Here is an 18,509-nt window from a genome sequence, read left to right on the forward strand (position 1 = left end):
CGAGATGCTGGAACCCCTCCAGCAACTGCTCCTGCCCCCGTAACGCTGCTACGCTGTGTGTTGTTTTGGCTGGGGAAATTCACTGGCTGAAAAAAAACAAAGCAAAACGTACACATCCATCCCGAAGAGCCTGTAGAGCGAGAACCAAGTTACATCATCGTACATGCAACCATTTATTCTTCTCATTATTTCCTGTGTAGAATCTCCATGGGAATCAGCAAGATTTACCATGCATATCAGTGTCAGGCTTAGATTTCAGAAACCCTGTATGGACAGCATTTTGGAGAACGTAGCATTTATTGGCACTGACATTTGAGGGACATGGTTTTCAAAAATACTGTTGTCAACGTCCATCCTTTTTAGTGTAATCTAGGAATTTTCCTGGAATATGGTAGTTATTTTTATAGAATCACGTTCTGCCATCGTTATTGACATGGAAGGTATCGTTTACTGTGATACTAGACATCCGCTGCCTTTAGACTTTGCCAAAGTTTAAGCGTGAGCAAATTTAGCCTGTGCATCATTATGGCCTTCTCAATCCTTCTGCACTCAAGTTTTATATTTTCGTTAATATGCTAAAGTTACGGCCTAATCTCTAGCAAGTCTGGCAGGAGGTACTGCAATAACATCAATCACGATGATGTAACTCTGGGCATCCAAAGCTGTCTGCTGGATTTTTACATTCAGTATACTTCATTAACTGAACAATATTTCTGAACTCTTACAATCTTCTATTAAGCTCAGCAGGCATTTGAGGGGAGAGGCCATTTGAATTTCAGTTTATAGTTTCAAAAATACATTGGAAGGAGTCCTCAAGTCATTGCTACATTAAAAAAATCTGAATCCAGATAACATAAAAGATCTAAAGGAAATTAGACTTTTGCGAGTGACTTGAGGACAAAATATAAAAGTGCCTATGCACTAATGCCAGAAGGCACTCACATCAGTGGGCACTAAATGCCTAGCAGTGGGATACTAGAGGCTTTTATAATCTGGCTTCTTTTATTATTTCACTAAGAGCAGCCAAGAGATAAGTTCCACTTAATTTCTCTGAGGTAGAGCTATGGCAAACTGAGACATTGACCTTGCAAGCAGCAGTGCATGCTACGCTATACCTAGTAGGGGGTTACATTAGTCTCAAAAATGCTTGCATGGTCAGGGTCCTAGTTTTGGGGTGTTCCTGATTTGTAATCAAGACCTCTTGGAATATGCTGTACTTCTGGCATGATTTGATCATTCACCTGACATTTAAGGTGGATGTTGTCCCTGGCACTTATGCTCACAAACACACCTATCTAGAGCGGGGTCATTTTAGAGATCCTGCCAATTTACTCATCATAATAGGCTACATTAAGAAGAACACTATGTGAAATTCCTTTCTTTAAATAAAAGACAGTGAAGCAAGGTATGGTGTTAAAGACTGGCAAGTAGTTCTAGTGCAGTAATCGGCTGAAAATACATGACAGCTGTATATAAACATGAATTGTTTGCACCGTGATTCCAGTCACACAGCCATTTTGACATACCAGTTATGAACAAAAAAATGTGAGCAGTGGAGGAAAACATATTATCTGGTTTCAGAGAATCACTTAGTAAAATGGCTCTACTGACCAGCAGTGAAGTACCTGGAGATAAAAAATAACCCCACTGCCCCAGTCAAGTGAGTGATTATGGCTGTCACTGATCCAGCCACAGTATGATCAGGCCCCAAAAAAGTGCAAGGATCATTTCCATAAATACATCCGATTTTTTGGAAGTATTTTCTCTTTCTTCCACACTTATGTAGGATGCTACGAAGTGATGAGAATGTAAACCCCCCTTTCTGTGCTGGAACGCTCACTGTAGCTGGGGCAATGAGGCTTACTGTAAGTTAATACCCTGGATAGGCTTAATTTCTTAAATCTGCACAAAGGTGATTACATGAAAAGTAAAGCAGCTTTCCTTGTGCACACTGTTGGCTGTAGTTAATGAAAAAAATCAGCTCTTCAGAATGGCAAAGGAATCATAGCAATAGTCAAACCCCTGCTTTATCCATTTCTCTCTTAGCCCAGACATTTGTGTTTCCTCTTCCTGTGTACGGCTGTTTGACGTAAACATCAAAACCAAGTATCTGCTCCTAAGAATGAGCCATACACCAGTTTTTCGGTTAACACTGGAACATGCACACATGCATAGCCACACATCACAAGACCAGCGGGCAGCCACCAGCTCATCATAAGCTACTGGCTGGCCATGTCTCATACATGGTATCATTCATGATCAGAGGTCAGAAATCGAAGCCTCCAAAGGAATCTCTGTGCAGGCAAACTGATTCATGGCCTAATGAACTCCTCACTAAGAAAAAAACGGCACTGATGCTCCAGAATTACAGGAGCCATGAATTTCATGAAAAATTACCTTTCGAGAGGCAGAGTTATAAGAATAAATTTATTATGTGTCAAGACTTACAAAATCTGCCCCCATCCCATTTGTCATAGTGGTGTGATGCTTTGCATGTACTACAGAATTTATTTCTACAGCACTCCTCAGAAGGAAGGGAAATACTACAGCTGGAAACCTGAATCAAAAAGTCATTAACTACTGTGCTCCAGGTCACACAGGAAATTTGAGGCAGAAGCAAGAATTCAGTTTCTCAGAACCAGTTCAGTGCCTTAACAGGAAAAATAAATCTTTCCTCCGTGAACACTCGGAGAAGGACTTAGCTGAGGACACTGAGGGGGGGAAAGAGAGAGGAAGGAAAGTGGCAGCCAAGGGGAGCTGTGCGCCACCCGGGTGGCTTGGCAGTGGGACACGGACATGCTTGTCCCGTTCACAGAACAGAGTCAGAAACACGGTGTCACCACTATTCCTTCTGCCCCAGCAGTCATCTCAGACCAGTTTTGGCCTCTTTATAATAAAATAAGATAAAATAAAATACAAAACCCTGAAATTTTCCACTAGTCTGAGCGGACCATTGACATGCCAGGCTGAGCAACTGCAGGTTCATTCACAGAGGGACTGCCTGTGGTGACACTAACTCCCACAGAGGGATTTGGGGCATTTCAAAGCCTTTCCCGATCAGCACCAAAGTGGTTCCTGCAGTCAGGGTTGGAGGAGAAGAGAAGGACCTGCAACACCTCCAAGAAGCCAGTCCCCAGCACCCGTGCTGAGGGGCAGAGGCAAGTGTCTGTGTCAGGGACACCGATTTTGCCCTGCTCCCTTCTGAGCTTGTTCTGAATTATAACCAAGGATTTGCCCCTTTACTGGGGATGGTAAATGATTGTTTTCACTCCAATCACAGCCCAGCCCACAGCATGAAGCTAGATGGACGGAAAAGCCATGTTGCAAAGGTGCAAAAGCCTCTGTGGCAGCCACAACTACTCACGCAAGGAGCCCTCAGCAGAAGGGACTTTTACCTAAGTACCTAGAGCTCGTGAGCAGTGCTGTGGAGCAGGATAAGGAGGGCACACGCTTCCCCTTCGCTCGCAGCAGAAGTGCTGCATGAGCCTGCCTGCAGCTGGAGGGTGCCATGTATCAGGGCAGACGATAACTTGCCTGGTGTACGACGGAGCTCCCAACAGCGAGCATCCCCCAGTGGTGACAATTATGCTGCCCAAACCAAGGCACGTGTGAATAGTTTCAGTTCAGTGTTAAGCGCACATAGGCCTTGGTACAAATGCCAGCAGCTCAATGCCTGCCTTTCCTCTCAATGCCTGCCTTTCCTCTCCCTGGCTGCGGCAACGTCCCTGCGACTCAGGGCTGTGTCCCACACACACCTGTGGGGACATCACCAGATAAAGGCAGCCAGAAAAAAGAGCTAGAAAACAGCCTCCACCTCCTCAGCACCCCTTTCCAACGAAGCAGGCTGGCGTGGCAGCTCACCACCTGCACATGGGCTGGATCACCAACTCACAGCCCCTTCCCTACATGTCCGCAGGAAGGAGGCTCGTGAATGGAAGTACTCGTACCCTCCTGCCACAGATAGATAGGAAATTCAGTGGGAGCAGAGGTTAGATTCAGCTGGGGCAGAGAAAGGATGTCTCCCCCACCGGCCAGGGATATGCTCCTTCAAACACTCAGTGGGCAGGTCATGTTTGGTTTTGAATATCCACTGTATGTGAATATTCACTGTGGACCACAGTAAGTCTAATCACAATTGACCCATGTTGTTACTAATTAATTCTTTTCTTTTGCTTACACATGGGGGAATGGGAGAAAGCAAGCAAATACTGTGAACAAAAATAGCAGTGTGGTTACTTGCTGTTCCTACTGTTTGACACATTTTTAAAGAATAGCCTCTACGGCAGGAGCAAGTAATTGCTGTAGTGTAATAGAGAAACACGTTGCTTTACGAACTAGTGCTTAGGCAATGGTGGACTGGTTTGTCTTACCATAACTTCTACAGGCCTTTCTGAATAATTCCTGCTGTTGCTTGGGTAGGTTTTATGTCTCTGCAGGTTTAGGAGATTACAGCAGGTGTTTTCTTCTCACTCCCCCTCCCTCCCTTCCCCAAAGAGCAAATAGACCTCCCTAAAATGCTTTATATGACATATACAAAAAAAATCCTGCTAGACTATCCACAATATAAAGTAAAAGTCGAGGCACTGACATTTATAAGAAAAATAGTCTTCTGCAGGGTGTGCAAGCCTGCCAGAAGATGCACTACATGTCATACATATCTAAAACAATATGTGAACTTTCTTCCTGTTTTGTGGCAAGGCATACAGAGAGCATGATTCTGTGTACTACCAAAATGTCTAAGAATTACTGTCTAGGGAGTTGCAAAATGTTATTGAATGCGAAAGGGCATTGGCAGGAAAGGAAAAGCAGAGGTATTTCTTATGCTGGACCAACAAAAGCAGTGGTGTAGGGAGGTGGAACTGTGGACTGTTCAAATGTGTACAACTTTATAGTTATAGCTGATATGAGACACAGGGAACTTTGCCTTTCCTACAATAAGATCAAAGATAGGTAGAAGTAGCATCACCTACTTAGGAATCTGGCCTTTGAAATTGCTATATTTATTCATGCTAGCTTGACCTTGAAAGACTTGCTGTATCATCTGACAAGTGTAGTCCTATTCATATCTATATTAGGCCTGTTATATCTTAGAGTGGTTTAGAAATGGAAACTGATTTCCATATATATTTCTGCTTGTATGTGCCAAGCGGCTTTCCTCTTAAAACTAATGGCTGGCTGGTTATTATCTGTGAGATCTAGTCATTTGCTGAAGTTAACCTGTGGTATAGCTATGCACTTTCACTTAATAGCTTGAAGCTATGTAAGAAAATAAAAGGTGCAGTGCTTTTGCCAGTGTATCTTTGTTCATTGTCCACGCACTTCATCTTCCAGAATGAATCCACTAGAAAAAGGCAGAAGGGAAAAAATGGACATACAACTACACTTTCTAGAATTCAGGTGGTCATTTGCAAAAGCACAACCAAAAAAAAGGGGGAAAGATGAAACTCACTGTTTGTGCAGGTTACTCTGCTGCTGGCGTTGGGAGCCCCAAAACCCGAGAGACAGTTTCCTTTGTACAACACCAGCGGTAAGAGGGAGGCGCTAAGCCTGGCCACGTCCTGCAGCATCTGACAGGCACCTCTGTGACAGCTCAGGGCTTGTGCACCTCCTGCTTAGTCTTTCTGAAACACTGGAAGTCCACCAGCTGCATTGCACAAGAGCATCCCTCGCTCACAGATTCAACAGGAGCTGGATTTTTCCTGGCAGAAAGTTTTGGTTTTAACCTGATAAATCCTCCTACAAAGGTGACATTGTTGGGTTCAGTGCTTGTGTTAATGATAACCCGACTGAAGGGACTAAATTTATATTCCTGTCTGAGCAGTAAATTCAAGTCAGGCTATTCCGTGCACATCATCTGCATGAGATAAACATCGTTATTTTTCTCATGCCTTCACCTAGCCAGGCTCCCTCATTGCTGTTAGTGGCCTTGCCCTGGTGAGCCTCAGTGGCCACTGAGCGGGGGCCGGGAGCCTTGGCCAAGGCTGGATGCCTGTGGCGGGCTCCCAGCTCTGTCCTGTGTGCTGCTCGGGGGGATGGCACGAAACTGGCTGCGGTGACGCTAACAGGCTGGCAACCCACAGGCAATAGGGTGAGCATGCATGTGAGCGGCCCTTCGAGCCCTTGGCTGGGTGGCGATGAAGGTGTTTTATAGGAAAAACAGTTGAAGCTGAAAAATGGCAGGGAGCGAGGTCCTGTGTTTTAGCTAACAGTTTTGCATATCACATGGGAACAAATCTTGGTCCGAGGAGTTTTCTCCTTCCCCCCTTCTGAACAAGGTAAGGGATGGATTTAAAGCAAGGAAAGTAATGAGACAAGGTGCGTACGTGTGGGGGAGCAGGTGTGTCTAATAGCAATAATAAATGCGGACAAGTTGGTTGCAACCTTCCCTCTCCTGTCACTGAGCAAGGCACCCCTGAGTGACCTTACAGCCTGGATTTTCTCTGAAGTTTTCATAATAAGTAAACCTGATTTCCTGCAAAAGGTGGGAGTTACGATGCCTCCAAAATGTCATGGGAGTTGTTGTTATCCCCCCAGGGAAGGGGTTAAACCAGCATTTAATAGGTTTTTACCCTCAGCTGAGCAGGGTGGAGGAGGGATAGTGTGGCTGTATTAGAAAAGCAGCTGTTAAGAGGTTGGGCTAATTTGCCCGCTCCATGAGCAATCCTGCGGTCATGGGTGACATTTCTTGTGGGCAAACCTGGGGAAGCGGGGCCTAAGCCCATGCCGCCGCCAGAGCTGAGGTGGGTAGGGGCGGTGTGTGGCGGGCAGCCGCGGAGCGGCAGGTGCCAGCGGCGGGCGGGAGCGTAGCGAGGGCTGAGCCTGGGCCGCTGCGGTGGCCGCCGCAGCCCAGCTGGTGGCGCTGTGGCACCGCCTCCGGCGCCGCACGGCTGCGGCGGCAGCGCTGGGGGCCGGCGGCCACCGGGGGCTGCGCGGGCGCGGAGCGGCCCCGCTGGTCTCCCTGTCCTCTGGCCGCTGCCGCGGCCTCCAGCCCGCTCGTGCCTCGGCACTCGGGGGCAGCCGCGGCTTTTAGGACCCCCAAATCCCCCCGCACACACACTCTGCGTAAACCCCGCCCGGGCGAAGCGGGTCCGCTCGCTGTTCACCAGCCGCACCCCGAAATGGCGGCGTGCCCCCCGCGGGGCTCCCTTCAGGGGCAGCCGGTGGCGGCGCGCGCGCCGCGCGGGGCGGCCGTTGACGTGGCGCAGCCGTTGGCGCCTCGCGCGCCCAGGACAGCCGTTGGCGCCTCGCGCGCCCAGGGCAGCCGTTGGCACGGGGCAGCCGTTGGCGCCTCGCGCGCCCAGGGCAGCCGTTGGCACGGGGCAGCCGTTGGTGCTTCGCGCGCCCGGGGCAGCCGTTGGCACGGGGCAGCCGTTGGTGCTTCGCGCGCCCGGGGCAGCCGTTGGTGCTTCGCGCGCCCGGGGCAGCCGTTGGCACGGGGCAGCCGTTGGCGCCTCGCGCGCCCAGGGCAGCCGTTGGCACGGGGCAGCCGTTGGTGCTTCGCGCGCCCGGGGCAGCCGTTGGCACGGGGCAGCCGTTGGTGCTTCGCGCGCCCGGGGCAGCCGTTGGCGCCTCGTGCGCGGCGCGGGGCAGCCACGGCGGGGAGCGCAGAGCCGTGCGCGGCCGCGGTGGTGCCGGCGCGGCCGGGCGGCGGCCGCGGAGCCCCATTTCCTGGGAGACGGGGCGGGCCGCGCTGCTATGCAGACGGGATAATGCTGGGGGCCAGCGTCGTGTCACCTCTTGTGTGCGCTTTCCAAAGAGGAGCCCAAGCGTGGCGAATGGGACACAGACCGCCATTGTGCCGGGGACACTTTAATAACCCACACCTACAATATTCAACCTGTTGTTCGCAGAGGGACAACCCTGGGATGCAAAACCCACCCGAGGGGTTTCGGGGGACACGGCTGCGCAGGGCCAGAGCTCGTGGCAGACGGCCCTGGGCAGACTGGCTGGGCCTTGCCCAGGCAGACAGTGACCAGTGACCACGTGCAAGGCGAGTGGCCTTCGGTGCCCTTTCACAAGTGAAATGCCCTGCTTCTTTGAAGTTACCGCCACTTGGGGCACTTTGGCATGATCACCCATGCATGGCGCAGCAAACCTTTCTTGCAGGTGGCAGATGTCACTGGTCAAGTTACATGTGGCCCAAAGGCCGTGTGCGATGCCTTGAGCTGCAGAGCCCTGCCCTCCTGGAAGGGGATGGGAAGGAAACGGCTGCTTGCATCCCTGGGCCCATCCTAGCAGGAGTTGTGACACGGCATCGGGGGACCTGTGGTGACATGAGGGTTTTTATTTAGCAAAGCGCTTCTTGCTGGATGTTGTTCATGTTCTGCCTTACTGGCAGTACTTTGTCTCCTCGCCTTCTCACCTAATGTTTCTGCACATGGGCCTATAGCAGAAACCATTTGTGTTCACTTGGACGCAAAAGCCGTAGTGAAGCAAGAGATGCTTTTTTATGCTTGCAAATAAGACACGATGGGATTGTGTTGTTCCTTCCTTGCCTCCCTCTAAAACTAGGTTGCTCAGGTCCTCATGCTGCATGCTTGTGTGACTGATATATAGGATGTTATGTGGACTCTGCACCTAGCCCAGTGAAAACCAGGGGTAACTGATGAAAGCCCTCAAGTGTCTCGACTCAGCAGGAAGGGAAATGTTTTTACTGCTGTGCATCAGCCTGGCCGTTTGTGTTGAACTGGCTCACGCGCATTGCAGGTGAAAGATGAGCTAGGGGTCATCCTGCGGCAGTTCCCGAAACTTCTACGAAGCTCTAAACTTCTCGATTGCCTGGAAAATAACAGCATTTGTGAACTGCACAGCAAGGCTTCCTCCTGCTCCAGAGCAAACCGAGCTACATGGGGCATGCCACAGGTAGATGTCTTGCCACAAATAGGCTTTCAAAAACCTGCTGCCCTAGGAGAACCAGTGCCACCATTCCCAAGAGCTCAGAGGGCTCCTGTTGATCATCGCTGTCTCTGAACATCAATGCTGAGGACATCTGTTGCAGGCATTGCAAACAACACTGCCTTTGCTGAAGCTGTCTGATAGACTGGTAAGCATCTTCTACGTGGCTTTTTGAGATGCTCCTAAAATTAAGCATCTTGAAATGCTGAAGTTTTGTCACATGTGGGATTCATTTAAGAGCATTTTAAACCTTTTCATGCTGGAGGATGTATGTGTGTTTTAACCTCTTGTAGAAAAAAAGACAGCATGATTTTACTTTCTTTAACTTTTAAAGTATGGTTTTACTTTGGGGAAAAAAGAAGTATTAATAATCTTGAGAGTTTAGACATCCTAAGTCAAGAGGTAGTAGGCCAGTGAAGACATATTCAAATGGGTTGGTTTTCACAGCCTTTCACAGAGGTAGTTTCTGAAAGTTGTGCTGGAGATGTGTTGTGTTGGAAATTGATCGTTCCTGGAATCTGTCTGTGCTCTTTGATGCTGTCAGGGATAAAACAGAATTATCAAAGGATTTCCTGTGGGTGGCAAGGTAGGTTTGTCTTCTCTGAAGAAAGAGGACTCTGCCTGCCATCAAGCAAATCGCAAGGAATCGGAGTGCCAAATCAAAGGAATGTTAGTGTCCTCTGTTTCTTTTAGGGGGGAATAGTCTGTTCTCTGGGGGCTTGATGTGGAGCAACAGGTTGGGTCCATCCAGCCTTGTCACCTTTGAGGGGCCACTATTCTCTGTGTAATTTTGGCTTCTGTGACTCCAAATTGCCTTTTTTGACACTGCCTTTTAGGAGGCCTTTTCTTCTCTTCTAGGAGGCCTTCAAAGGCTCGAATTCCAGGTTGGCACTCCTTCCTTTTTTTGGCAGATGTGCATAGGTGACTGCCTAATTGCCAGACGTGATGTGTTTGTGGGTGATGGAACTGCTGGGATGTGGGAACCCCAGGCTTAGGCCCAGTACAACTTGGGCAAAGCCCCCACATTGCAGGCTACTGCTTTAGTAACACTATTGTGGAGAGCAATTGCAGAGTGTTTAAGATGTCACATCCTTCCTCTCTTTTTTTTTTTTTTCTTTCCTCTTGCTTATATATCAACTGTTATTTTCTTCCCCCACTTGTCTACTGAAATAGACTGCTACTGGGCCATGGGGAGCCTGCAATCTAAATTTTAGTTTACAGTTCAAGTCTGTGATTCTAAGCTTTTCTCAGAGCAGATCTTTATAACTTCTCTGTGCAATGGTTAAAGCTGCAGTGAAACAGGGAACGCTGCAGCTACCGTTAAAGAATAATCTAATACTGGCAATTCTATGCGCCTAGCAGTCTGAAGTATTTACACTCCCTCTGCTCTTGCGCGAGATCCACTGAGAGCAATAGGAGTTGACTAGATGTGATCTGAAGGAAATATGTTGTCTCTGTGGATGGATGATTGAATGTTAATTCTTATGTCTTAAACCATACAGAAGAATTGCTCTTACGCTGTAAAAGGCACTGGCACTGGTAATGGCACTGGTAATTTCTTGGTTAAGTGATTTAGGTCAGTAAAACATATAAAGTAACGGCATAATGTTTCATGCTAGACATGCTAGACAACACTTGTTTTTAAAACGCTTTGACAATATAAATGCAATGTCTTAAGTAGGAGACAGTTAGAATGTTTGTTTTGTTGTAGCTTATTTTGAGACCCACTAAAACAATAGCCTCGTGGGCAGTGTGTGTGAGCGTGACACAGGCCCAGCAAAATTGTTCCTGCTCCAAAGGGCAGACAAACAACAGGAAATAAGATCACTATCTAAGGGGTGAGGAAATCAAGGATGGGGAAGATTAAAAAGTCTGTGACACAAATTTGGGTCTGATGCTTATGTCTGAGTTGTGTTAAAGAATTCTTTGATTGCAAGGAAAAGCTTTTAATTCTGTGCAGGTCTTACTTTTTCTTGAAACCATTAACTCCTCTTCCTCTAAGAGCTGAGTCCTGGGACATACTCAGTAATGCAGATCCTGGTCAAAAAGCTGTGTGACTTTCTCGAGCTGTTGCCGGCTCTCTTGGTTCCAGTTACTTAGAAGCATTAATCAAGCAAATGCAGACCTCTGTGTCTGTATTTGTCTGTAGTAAGACTTTCTGAGCTTAGGAGAAGGAGACTTCTTAGCAGCCTTAGCTTAGACTGCCTCCGACCTTCCAAACCAGGTACTCTGATCATCTAGGGGCGATGGCAGGATTTATCAGTTCATGAGAGCAGCCCTGAAAACCTCTGTGTGGTGGTTCTTGATGTAATTAAAAACATTTTTTTTTTCCTGGAGGTCTGTTGTTATTCGAATGAGTCCCACAGCTGGTAAGTTCCTCAACTGTTCATGACTTTGGAATTGTAATAGTTTATCAATTTTAGAGGAAATTCCTTGCCAAATTGAGTTTCAAAACAAGAAATTGTTTAAACCAAAGTGAACGAAGGAAAACTATTATTATGTATGGAGGATATAGCTATACTTCCTTGAATATAAAGCTTTTTTATTTTTAAAATAGTATTAGCATAAGCTAAATTCTCAGTAACAGTTATGGCCATAAAAATAAAGGGGTGAAGTGTACGTAGGTATAAATTTTATAGATAAGTTTCCCAAATATATTACAAAGCTGAATTCATTATGCTTTACAATGACCCCAGGAGGTAGGCAAGTATTGTTATAGTGATTCTTTGCATTTCTCTTGCAGGCAGTGGGAGTACTTGCAATAGAATTCACTGTACACAACATAAAGTATCGGCAGGATTAGGCCCAGAATATAGGACTTCAGCCAGATCTTGATGGGGGTAAATGTGACTAAGAAACAGTAATGCTTCTTATAGACCCTGAAATATTCAAAATGAATGATATCTCCTTGTAATTGTAATAACATACCCAGGAAGATTGCTTTGCAGAATTGAAGGCATGTCTGCTTCAGTGGCAATATGGTCCTAATTATTCTTTAGTGAATAACAAGTGGAAAAGGGCAGGTAACTTCACAAATCTTAGCATCTGTAGCAGTGTGCCAGGTACCTGGGATTGTGCAGTCATCACTTCTGGTTTATATTTAAAACATACTTAAAAGTATCACATGCTCATTACAGTATCATAAGCAAGACTTGCTGTTTGACTCTGATCGTTTTAAGCTTGTTTGCTCTGAATAATGTAAAAATTGGCACTTACTGCAGATGAATTTTTCAATAATACTGTGAATGGGACTAAAAGTGATCAGGCTGTGTATTCTCTTTATGTGTTTGTCGTGTATGGGGTCTGCCACTGCAGATTTGTAGAAAGCTTGCCGGGTCGGTAGGACTTGCCCTTCCCGGCTGCTGCCGGAGAGCTGCGTAGGTTGCTGCTGAGGTTCAGTGAGGAGCAGCCTCATCACTGTTGTAGGTGATATTCAGGACTTTGTCGCTATTTGCTGGTGTATGTGTCTGTCTGAAGACCAGATGCTTAGTCAAGTGAGGATGGGGGGAGGGGTGTTCCCCCTCCCCCTTCTCAAAAAGAAGGGAGGAAATGGGAGACTGTGTGGAGAAAGTGGAGCAAGGGAAGGGAAGGAATAAGATACTTCCTAATCTGTGCTGATGCCTGTAGAGCAGCCTGCTGATTTTGAAATGTGATTGAATGAATAATTAGACTACTGAGTACAATTAAGCTGAGGGCTGACCCATGTGCTTTGTATGCTTTGAAAATGTCTCTGGCTGCAATGATACGGACGGTTTTTTGCAAGTCTTTCCCCCCCCCCCCCTTTTTTGTAACCCATTTTTCTGTAACGCTAATATGTGCCTGACCCTGAGTTGCTGCCGTGGCCCTTAACCAGACAGGAGGGGAGGAATCTGCATAAAGATACAGGGATACATTCAGTTTGTTTTCCTCTGAAAGCTTTGACACTTTCTTAGAGAGCAGATTCATTTTCAAGGCTTCCTACATTCCTGCTATTGTACAGTAAGTGTTTCAGACCGGTGTGCTTGTGTTTCCGACTCCTGTGAAGTTCCCTTTGCAGCAGGGCGTGCCTCGAACTGCTTCAAAAGAACCAACTTCTACAAAAGAAAAAAAGAAACTCAAGTAGGCTTGAACATACAAAGAGAGGGAGAAAGGGAAGAGAAAAGGGCCAGGCAGTGCTGAATACAAAATGAGTTCAGCCAGCCCCAGGAGTTCTTCATCACTTACATTTATCTTATTCTGGGAGAGCAGAGCTAAACCCAGCACTGACATAAACCACCCTTTGCCTTTGACTTTGACTCTGAGTGTATGTGTGCGCACCAGCGGATATGTGCATATGCAGAGCAGTGGGTGTCAGTTAAGTATTTTTCACCCTCTGAGCAGTGGTGGTGGTGAAAACGGCTTTTTGTGTGTGTCCTTTGAAAGGCAAACTGTCGAGTGAGCCACAAATGCCTCTGGTTTCAAACTGCACGCTCACAAACTATGGCGCTTGCAAAATAAGCAGCTGGTATTATTTCTTAGCTGGGCTCATCGTTTGCGGAGAACACCAGGGAGTAAGCTTGTTCTTCCCTACCCGCTGTAAAATCACCGCAGCGCCTGCTCAGAGAAATGAGGCCTTTGAGCAGTGCTGTGAGCTGTGGCCCTGCTAGGAGCATGGGGTAGCTGGAGGCCAGGCCCTTTCCCTGGTGCCAGTCACCCACCCCACATCTGCACAGGCTGTTAACGGGGCTCTGCTCCCCTTGGCGCCCGAGGCCTTGCCCTGAGAGCCTGGAAAGCAACCCTGGGCCCGAGGGTTAGGCCTGCTCTCAGGCAAAAGTAGGCAGGTCCCGTAGCCACCAGCTTGCAGCGAGGTCTGGAGCTCTTGCTTCATTATGCCACCGCCTTTAAGACTTAAACACTGTATCATTATCACTCTCCCCGTGCGTGCAAGCTCGCTAGGCTCTGGCAGTGCCTGCAAGTAGCTCCCACTTGGCAAAGCTCCCACTTATTTCCAAGCTTTGGCCCGTGGTCCTAGCATCAAGCAGCTTGCAGCCTCAGCGGCCAGTGCTCAAAACAGGGACACACAGGCTTAACCCTGAGGATGGGAGTACAATGAGGCTTCTTGCAAAGTAAGCTTGTACGAGCAGGACCTGGGTTAGGAAACACAGGATGCCTGGGGACAGAAAGAAAAGCCAGAAGATTGGATGTTTAGCTGCCAAAGGGTACCTTTCAGCACGGTAGAGACAGGATTTTTTTTTTTTTTGTGATAAAACATTTTATACATATATTTGTGTGTGTGTGTGTGTGTGTGTGTGTGTGTAGCAACAAGATATGAGGTTATAAAACTAGGTGCTGGATACAAATTGATGACCTGCCAACTTCGTTGATAACGTACAGGAAGAAGGCATAAACTTTATCTTCTTTTAATCTTTCTTACCAAGTAAATGTTTTAATTTTGATCAGAAATGGGCTACTAGCTTAGCAAAAATATCCCAGAAGTGCTGCTTTTGAAACATGATTGCAAGCTGAAGAGAATAGTGAAAGTTTACCTTGGATTAAAAAAAAAAAAAGGAAGAAGAAAAGAAAAAGAAAAAAAGAAAAACTCTATAAACTTGTTTGTTTGAAAACATCGAGTTGTTTGTGGAAGGTGGGCCCCAGGCACCTGCGATAGCCTAAGCACACTTACAGGCTAATAAACTAGTAAGTTTGCTCATTTTATGTAACCGCAGCATGGCTTTGAGCTGTTGTGCTCCCTCACTCCCTTCTTGGCTTGTGAGTTATTCACGTTTGAAAAAACATATCTACCTCATACTGTGCCCAGCACTTTGTTCTCAACAAGCCTATTCACATGAGTAAACCTCAACTTTTCCTCTTTGAGCGCTTGAAGGACTGGGACTCAGGAGAAGAAAGCTGGTGTTAGTGGCAGGAGGGAAGGCCAGCCGGAAAAAAAGTTAAAATGCGTGCACAAAGTTATTTCCCTCTCCACCACCTTTTGGGGGCTATTTTTTGGTGAACAAAAGAACTTGTTTGCTGGGAATCGGGACAGAAAGTGTGGCTGCTTGTGTATCATATGCATGTGTTAGCTGCAAACTCCGTAATTTCTCACCTATTTGGTCGTGCGAGCACTCCTTGCATTTCCCTGGGATTCTCTTTTTTATTTAAAGCCTACTTGTAACAGCCCGACGAGGTGGCAGCGGCACCTGCGAGTTTGTCGCTTCGTAGCTGAACTCTTGCAGTCGCTCTGTGTTTACCGGGCATCTCTTTACCGGGAGGATGGTCGCGTAGGCAAAGGCAGCGCCCCGCGGTAGCCGCCCCAGAGGTGGCAGGCGACACGCTCGAGGCAGCGGCACGTACGCTGGCTGCTGGCTGCAGCTCGGGGTCACTGCGTCGTAAGGCTGCTCGTTTCGCAGGGTTTGTGGCCCAGAAACCGAGGTTTGCCTGTGAAGTGACTTCGCCATTGGCTTTTCCGGACCTCTGTCTGCCGTGACCGTCGGGAGAAAGCGGAGTCGCAAGGAAGCAGGGACAGGGGCAGGGCTCAGTGACAGGTGCCGGCCACTCTGCCCGTGGAGGAGGAAGCCCCATTAGCTGTTACTCCAGGTCTGCGTCCATCTCGGCTCTTGCGCTTATTCTTTGTCGGGTTTGCAAGTTCGGCGGTGCACTAATTTTGCATAAACGAGGCGTAATTTGGGAAGCAGCAGTGGAGGCCCTCCCGTGTTTCCCTTTGCTTGTGCCTGGAAGGAGGGCTTGGGGCTATGTCCCCTGCAACGTTTGTTCCCCTGGCTTCATCTGGATTGGCTCGCCAGGGCTGTGGAGAGTGTGTCTGCTTTGTCTAACTTGTTTAGTCCTGCTGCCGCCGGAGCGAGCGTCGGAAGGAGCGGCAGGAGCTGCCTGCTGGGGGCAGGTACAGCCGGCCGGTCCCTCGCAAGCGCTGCGGGGACGCGGCTGGAGCCGGCGCGCCCGGCGGCGGGTTTCCGCCGGGGGTGGCGGCCGCGGGCGGCAGGGGGAGCCCGGGTGGGAAGGGGGGGCTGCGCAGCACCCCGGGAGCGGCAGCGGCGCCCCGCCGGGCGGGGGGCGGCGCGGCCGCGCGTGCCGCCGGCCCCAGTTGCCCCCCCGCGCAGCGCCGCGCCGCGCCGCGCGCCGGGCGGGCCGCGCCCCGCGCGCCATTGGCTCCCCGCACGCGCCGGCCCCCGCGCGCGCGCCATTGGCCGCGCCGACACGCGACCGGCGCGAGGAAGGGCGGGCGGCGGGAGGGGTGGGGCGCGAGGGAGGGAGGGAGCGGGGGGGACCCGGCGCGTGCCGCTCCTTAAAGGGGGGCGCGGCGCCCGGCCGCAACCGGAGACGGCGGGCCGCCACGCGCGAGGCAGCCGGGCACCGCGCGGGCGCGCGCCGCCGCGAGCCGGCCGCCCCGGGCCCCATGGGCGCGCGGCGCTAGCGGCCGGGCAGCGGAGCCATGAGCCACTCGCGCGCCGCCGCCGAGTGGGCCGACGGCGGCCGCGACCTGGGGGCGCCGGAGCCGCTGCTGGGGCCGGAGCCGGCGGGCTGCGGCTTCGCCCCGGGCTGGCTGGGCGTGTGCTGCGCGGCACGCGTGCCCGCCGCCTCGCCGCGCTACCTGCTGCCCGGAGAGGAGGAGGAGGAGGCGGCGGCGGGGGGCGCGGCGCGGCCGCGGGGCGGCGGCGGGAGCAGCCCCGGCGGGACGCGGGGCGCGGCGGCGGGCGGCGGGCGGCCGCGGGGCCCCGGCGGGGCCGGCCTGCGGGCGCAGGTGAGCGGCGTGCAGAAGCAGCGGCGGCTGGCGGCCAACGCGCGGGAGCGGCGGCGGATGCACGGGCTGAACCACGCCTTCGACCAGCTGCGCAATGTCATCCCCTCCTTCAACAACGACAAGAAGCTGTCCAAGTACGAGACGCTGCAGATGGCGCAGATCTACATCAGCGCCCTGGCCGAGCTGCTGCACAGTCCCGCCGCGCCCCCCGAGCCCCCGGGCAAGGCCGAGCACCGCGGGGCCCCCTTCGAGCCGCCCTGCGCCGCCGCGGCCGCCGCCGGGCCGCCGCCGGGGCCGCCGCCGCCGGGGCCGCCGAGAGCCTCGCCCCCCGGGCACGGCAGGACTCGCTTCCCCCCGCCGCCGGCCGCGGGGGGTTACTCGGTGCAACTCGACCCGCTGCACTTCCCCTCCTTCCAGGAGAGCGCCCTGATGGGACAGAAAGCCCCTTCCCCCGCCCTTCTCATGCAGCAGCCCGGGCAGCAGCAGGAGAGGAGCAAAACGTCGCCCCGGTCCCACAGGAGCGACGGGGAGTTCTCGCCCCGCTCGCACTACAGTGACTCCGACGAGGCCAGCTAGGGCGGCGGCGGCGAGGCCGCTCCCGGCGCCGGCCCGCCTCCGCGCTGCCCCGCACTGCAACGCCGGCCCGGGGGCGTGCGCGGGGCCGCGCCGCTGCCCCGACGCCCGGACTTTGCCATTCGCCCGCCTCGGCCGCGGCTGGGCAGCCGTCGCGGTGGTGTCTGAGATAGCGTCGGGGCCTCTTAGCTGATTTGAATCCGTCCCTCTTCTCCCGCCCCCGTTAACTCTTTGGTTTGTCGATGGGAATGGCTGTTGTTTAGTGACTGTACCGTTTATTCCCGCCCCGCCCCATCAGGGCTTTATTTTTTTATTGCTACTTTTAAAGTTTCTTTCGCCTAGAAGTCGTTGTCGTTCCCTCCTGCCAACGTGCTACCTTGTAGTGCGGAGCCTCGCTTGGCGAGCAGCGACCGCGCTGTCACCTCTCCCTACCGGTGCTGTGTGCTCGGGTGCCGGCGGCGCGCCTCTGGACCGAGCACGCACAGACACCGGCACGAAAGTCTTCCGATCCTCGGTCTGGGTCGTATTGTTATGGAAACACACACACAAAAATGTAAATAATATACCGTCTTGTCCTGTAAATAACAGAGAAAAGGTGGATTTTGTTTAGCGCACCACGTTGGCGTCTTTGGGGGGGAAACTTGGCGCAAGCACTTTATTAGCGGCTGGAGATGCGGATTCAAGAGGAAAGCTACTAACTGCCAACTGGAGACCAACACTTAATTAAGCCACTTAATCCTAACGCTCTTTTAAAAACGAAAACAGTTTTGTCGTGTCAAACTTTTATGTCCGTTTTATTTTGCTCTTGTGCTATTAGGAAACTTATTTATTATGGAGTGTTTGCTACTATTTCTGCTTCTCTTTTTTTAAACAAAACTTTTCTACGACGAGAATCGTTTATTTTAATTTTAGCAAAGCCAGCTGCCATTGTTTTATGTATTTTTTTGAGATCAAATAAACGTGGGGAAAAAAAAAGAACACATGTCGCGGTTGGGTTAGCTTTTCTTCTCGCCCGCCCCGAGCCGCCGTGCGCCTCTCGCTTGCCCCGCGGGGGCTCCGCTCCCGAGGGGGTCCCTCAGCTCCCATCGCGGCCCCATCCCCCGCCGGAGCCCTGGGCGCCGGGGCCAGCCCGGCCCGGGCACGGCGGAGGGCGGCGGACTGCGGGGCCGGGTGGCCGGGCGCTCGCCGCGGAGGGGCAGCGGCAGACCCGGCACCCGACGGCGCCGCTCCCGTGCGGAGCGCAGCGGGGCGTGGGCGGCTCTGCCCGGCGCAGGGCTGAGCCCCCGCCCGGCATCGCCGGCAGCAAACGGGGAGGGGGCTGCACGGG

General features: G+C 51.2%; 1 protein-coding gene across 1 annotated transcript; it reads left to right on the plus strand.

Moving 5' to 3' along the window:
* Window positions 1–16,220: 16,220 nt before the first annotated feature.
* ATOH1 (atonal bHLH transcription factor 1) lies at window positions 16,221–18,162 on the plus strand. The gene has a single exon (XM_064510477.1). It carries the CDS (start codon window positions 16,301–16,303, stop codon window positions 17,183–17,185), a length of 885 nt encoding a protein of 294 aa, XP_064366547.1. The 5' UTR covers window positions 16,221–16,300; the 3' UTR covers window positions 17,186–18,162.
* Window positions 18,163–18,509: the final 347 nt, after the last annotated feature.

This window comes from Dromaius novaehollandiae, chromosome 4, assembly GCF_036370855.1.
Source record: "Dromaius novaehollandiae isolate bDroNov1 chromosome 4, bDroNov1.hap1, whole genome shotgun sequence".
NCBI classification, from domain to species: Eukaryota; Metazoa; Chordata; class Aves; order Casuariiformes; family Dromaiidae; genus Dromaius; species Dromaius novaehollandiae.

What these genes read in the sequence shown, in the direction of transcription:
- ATOH1 (XM_064510477.1), top strand. Translation starts at nt 16,301, where the DNA reads ATGAGCCACTCGCGCGCCGCCGCCGAGTGGGCCGACGGCGGCCGCGAC.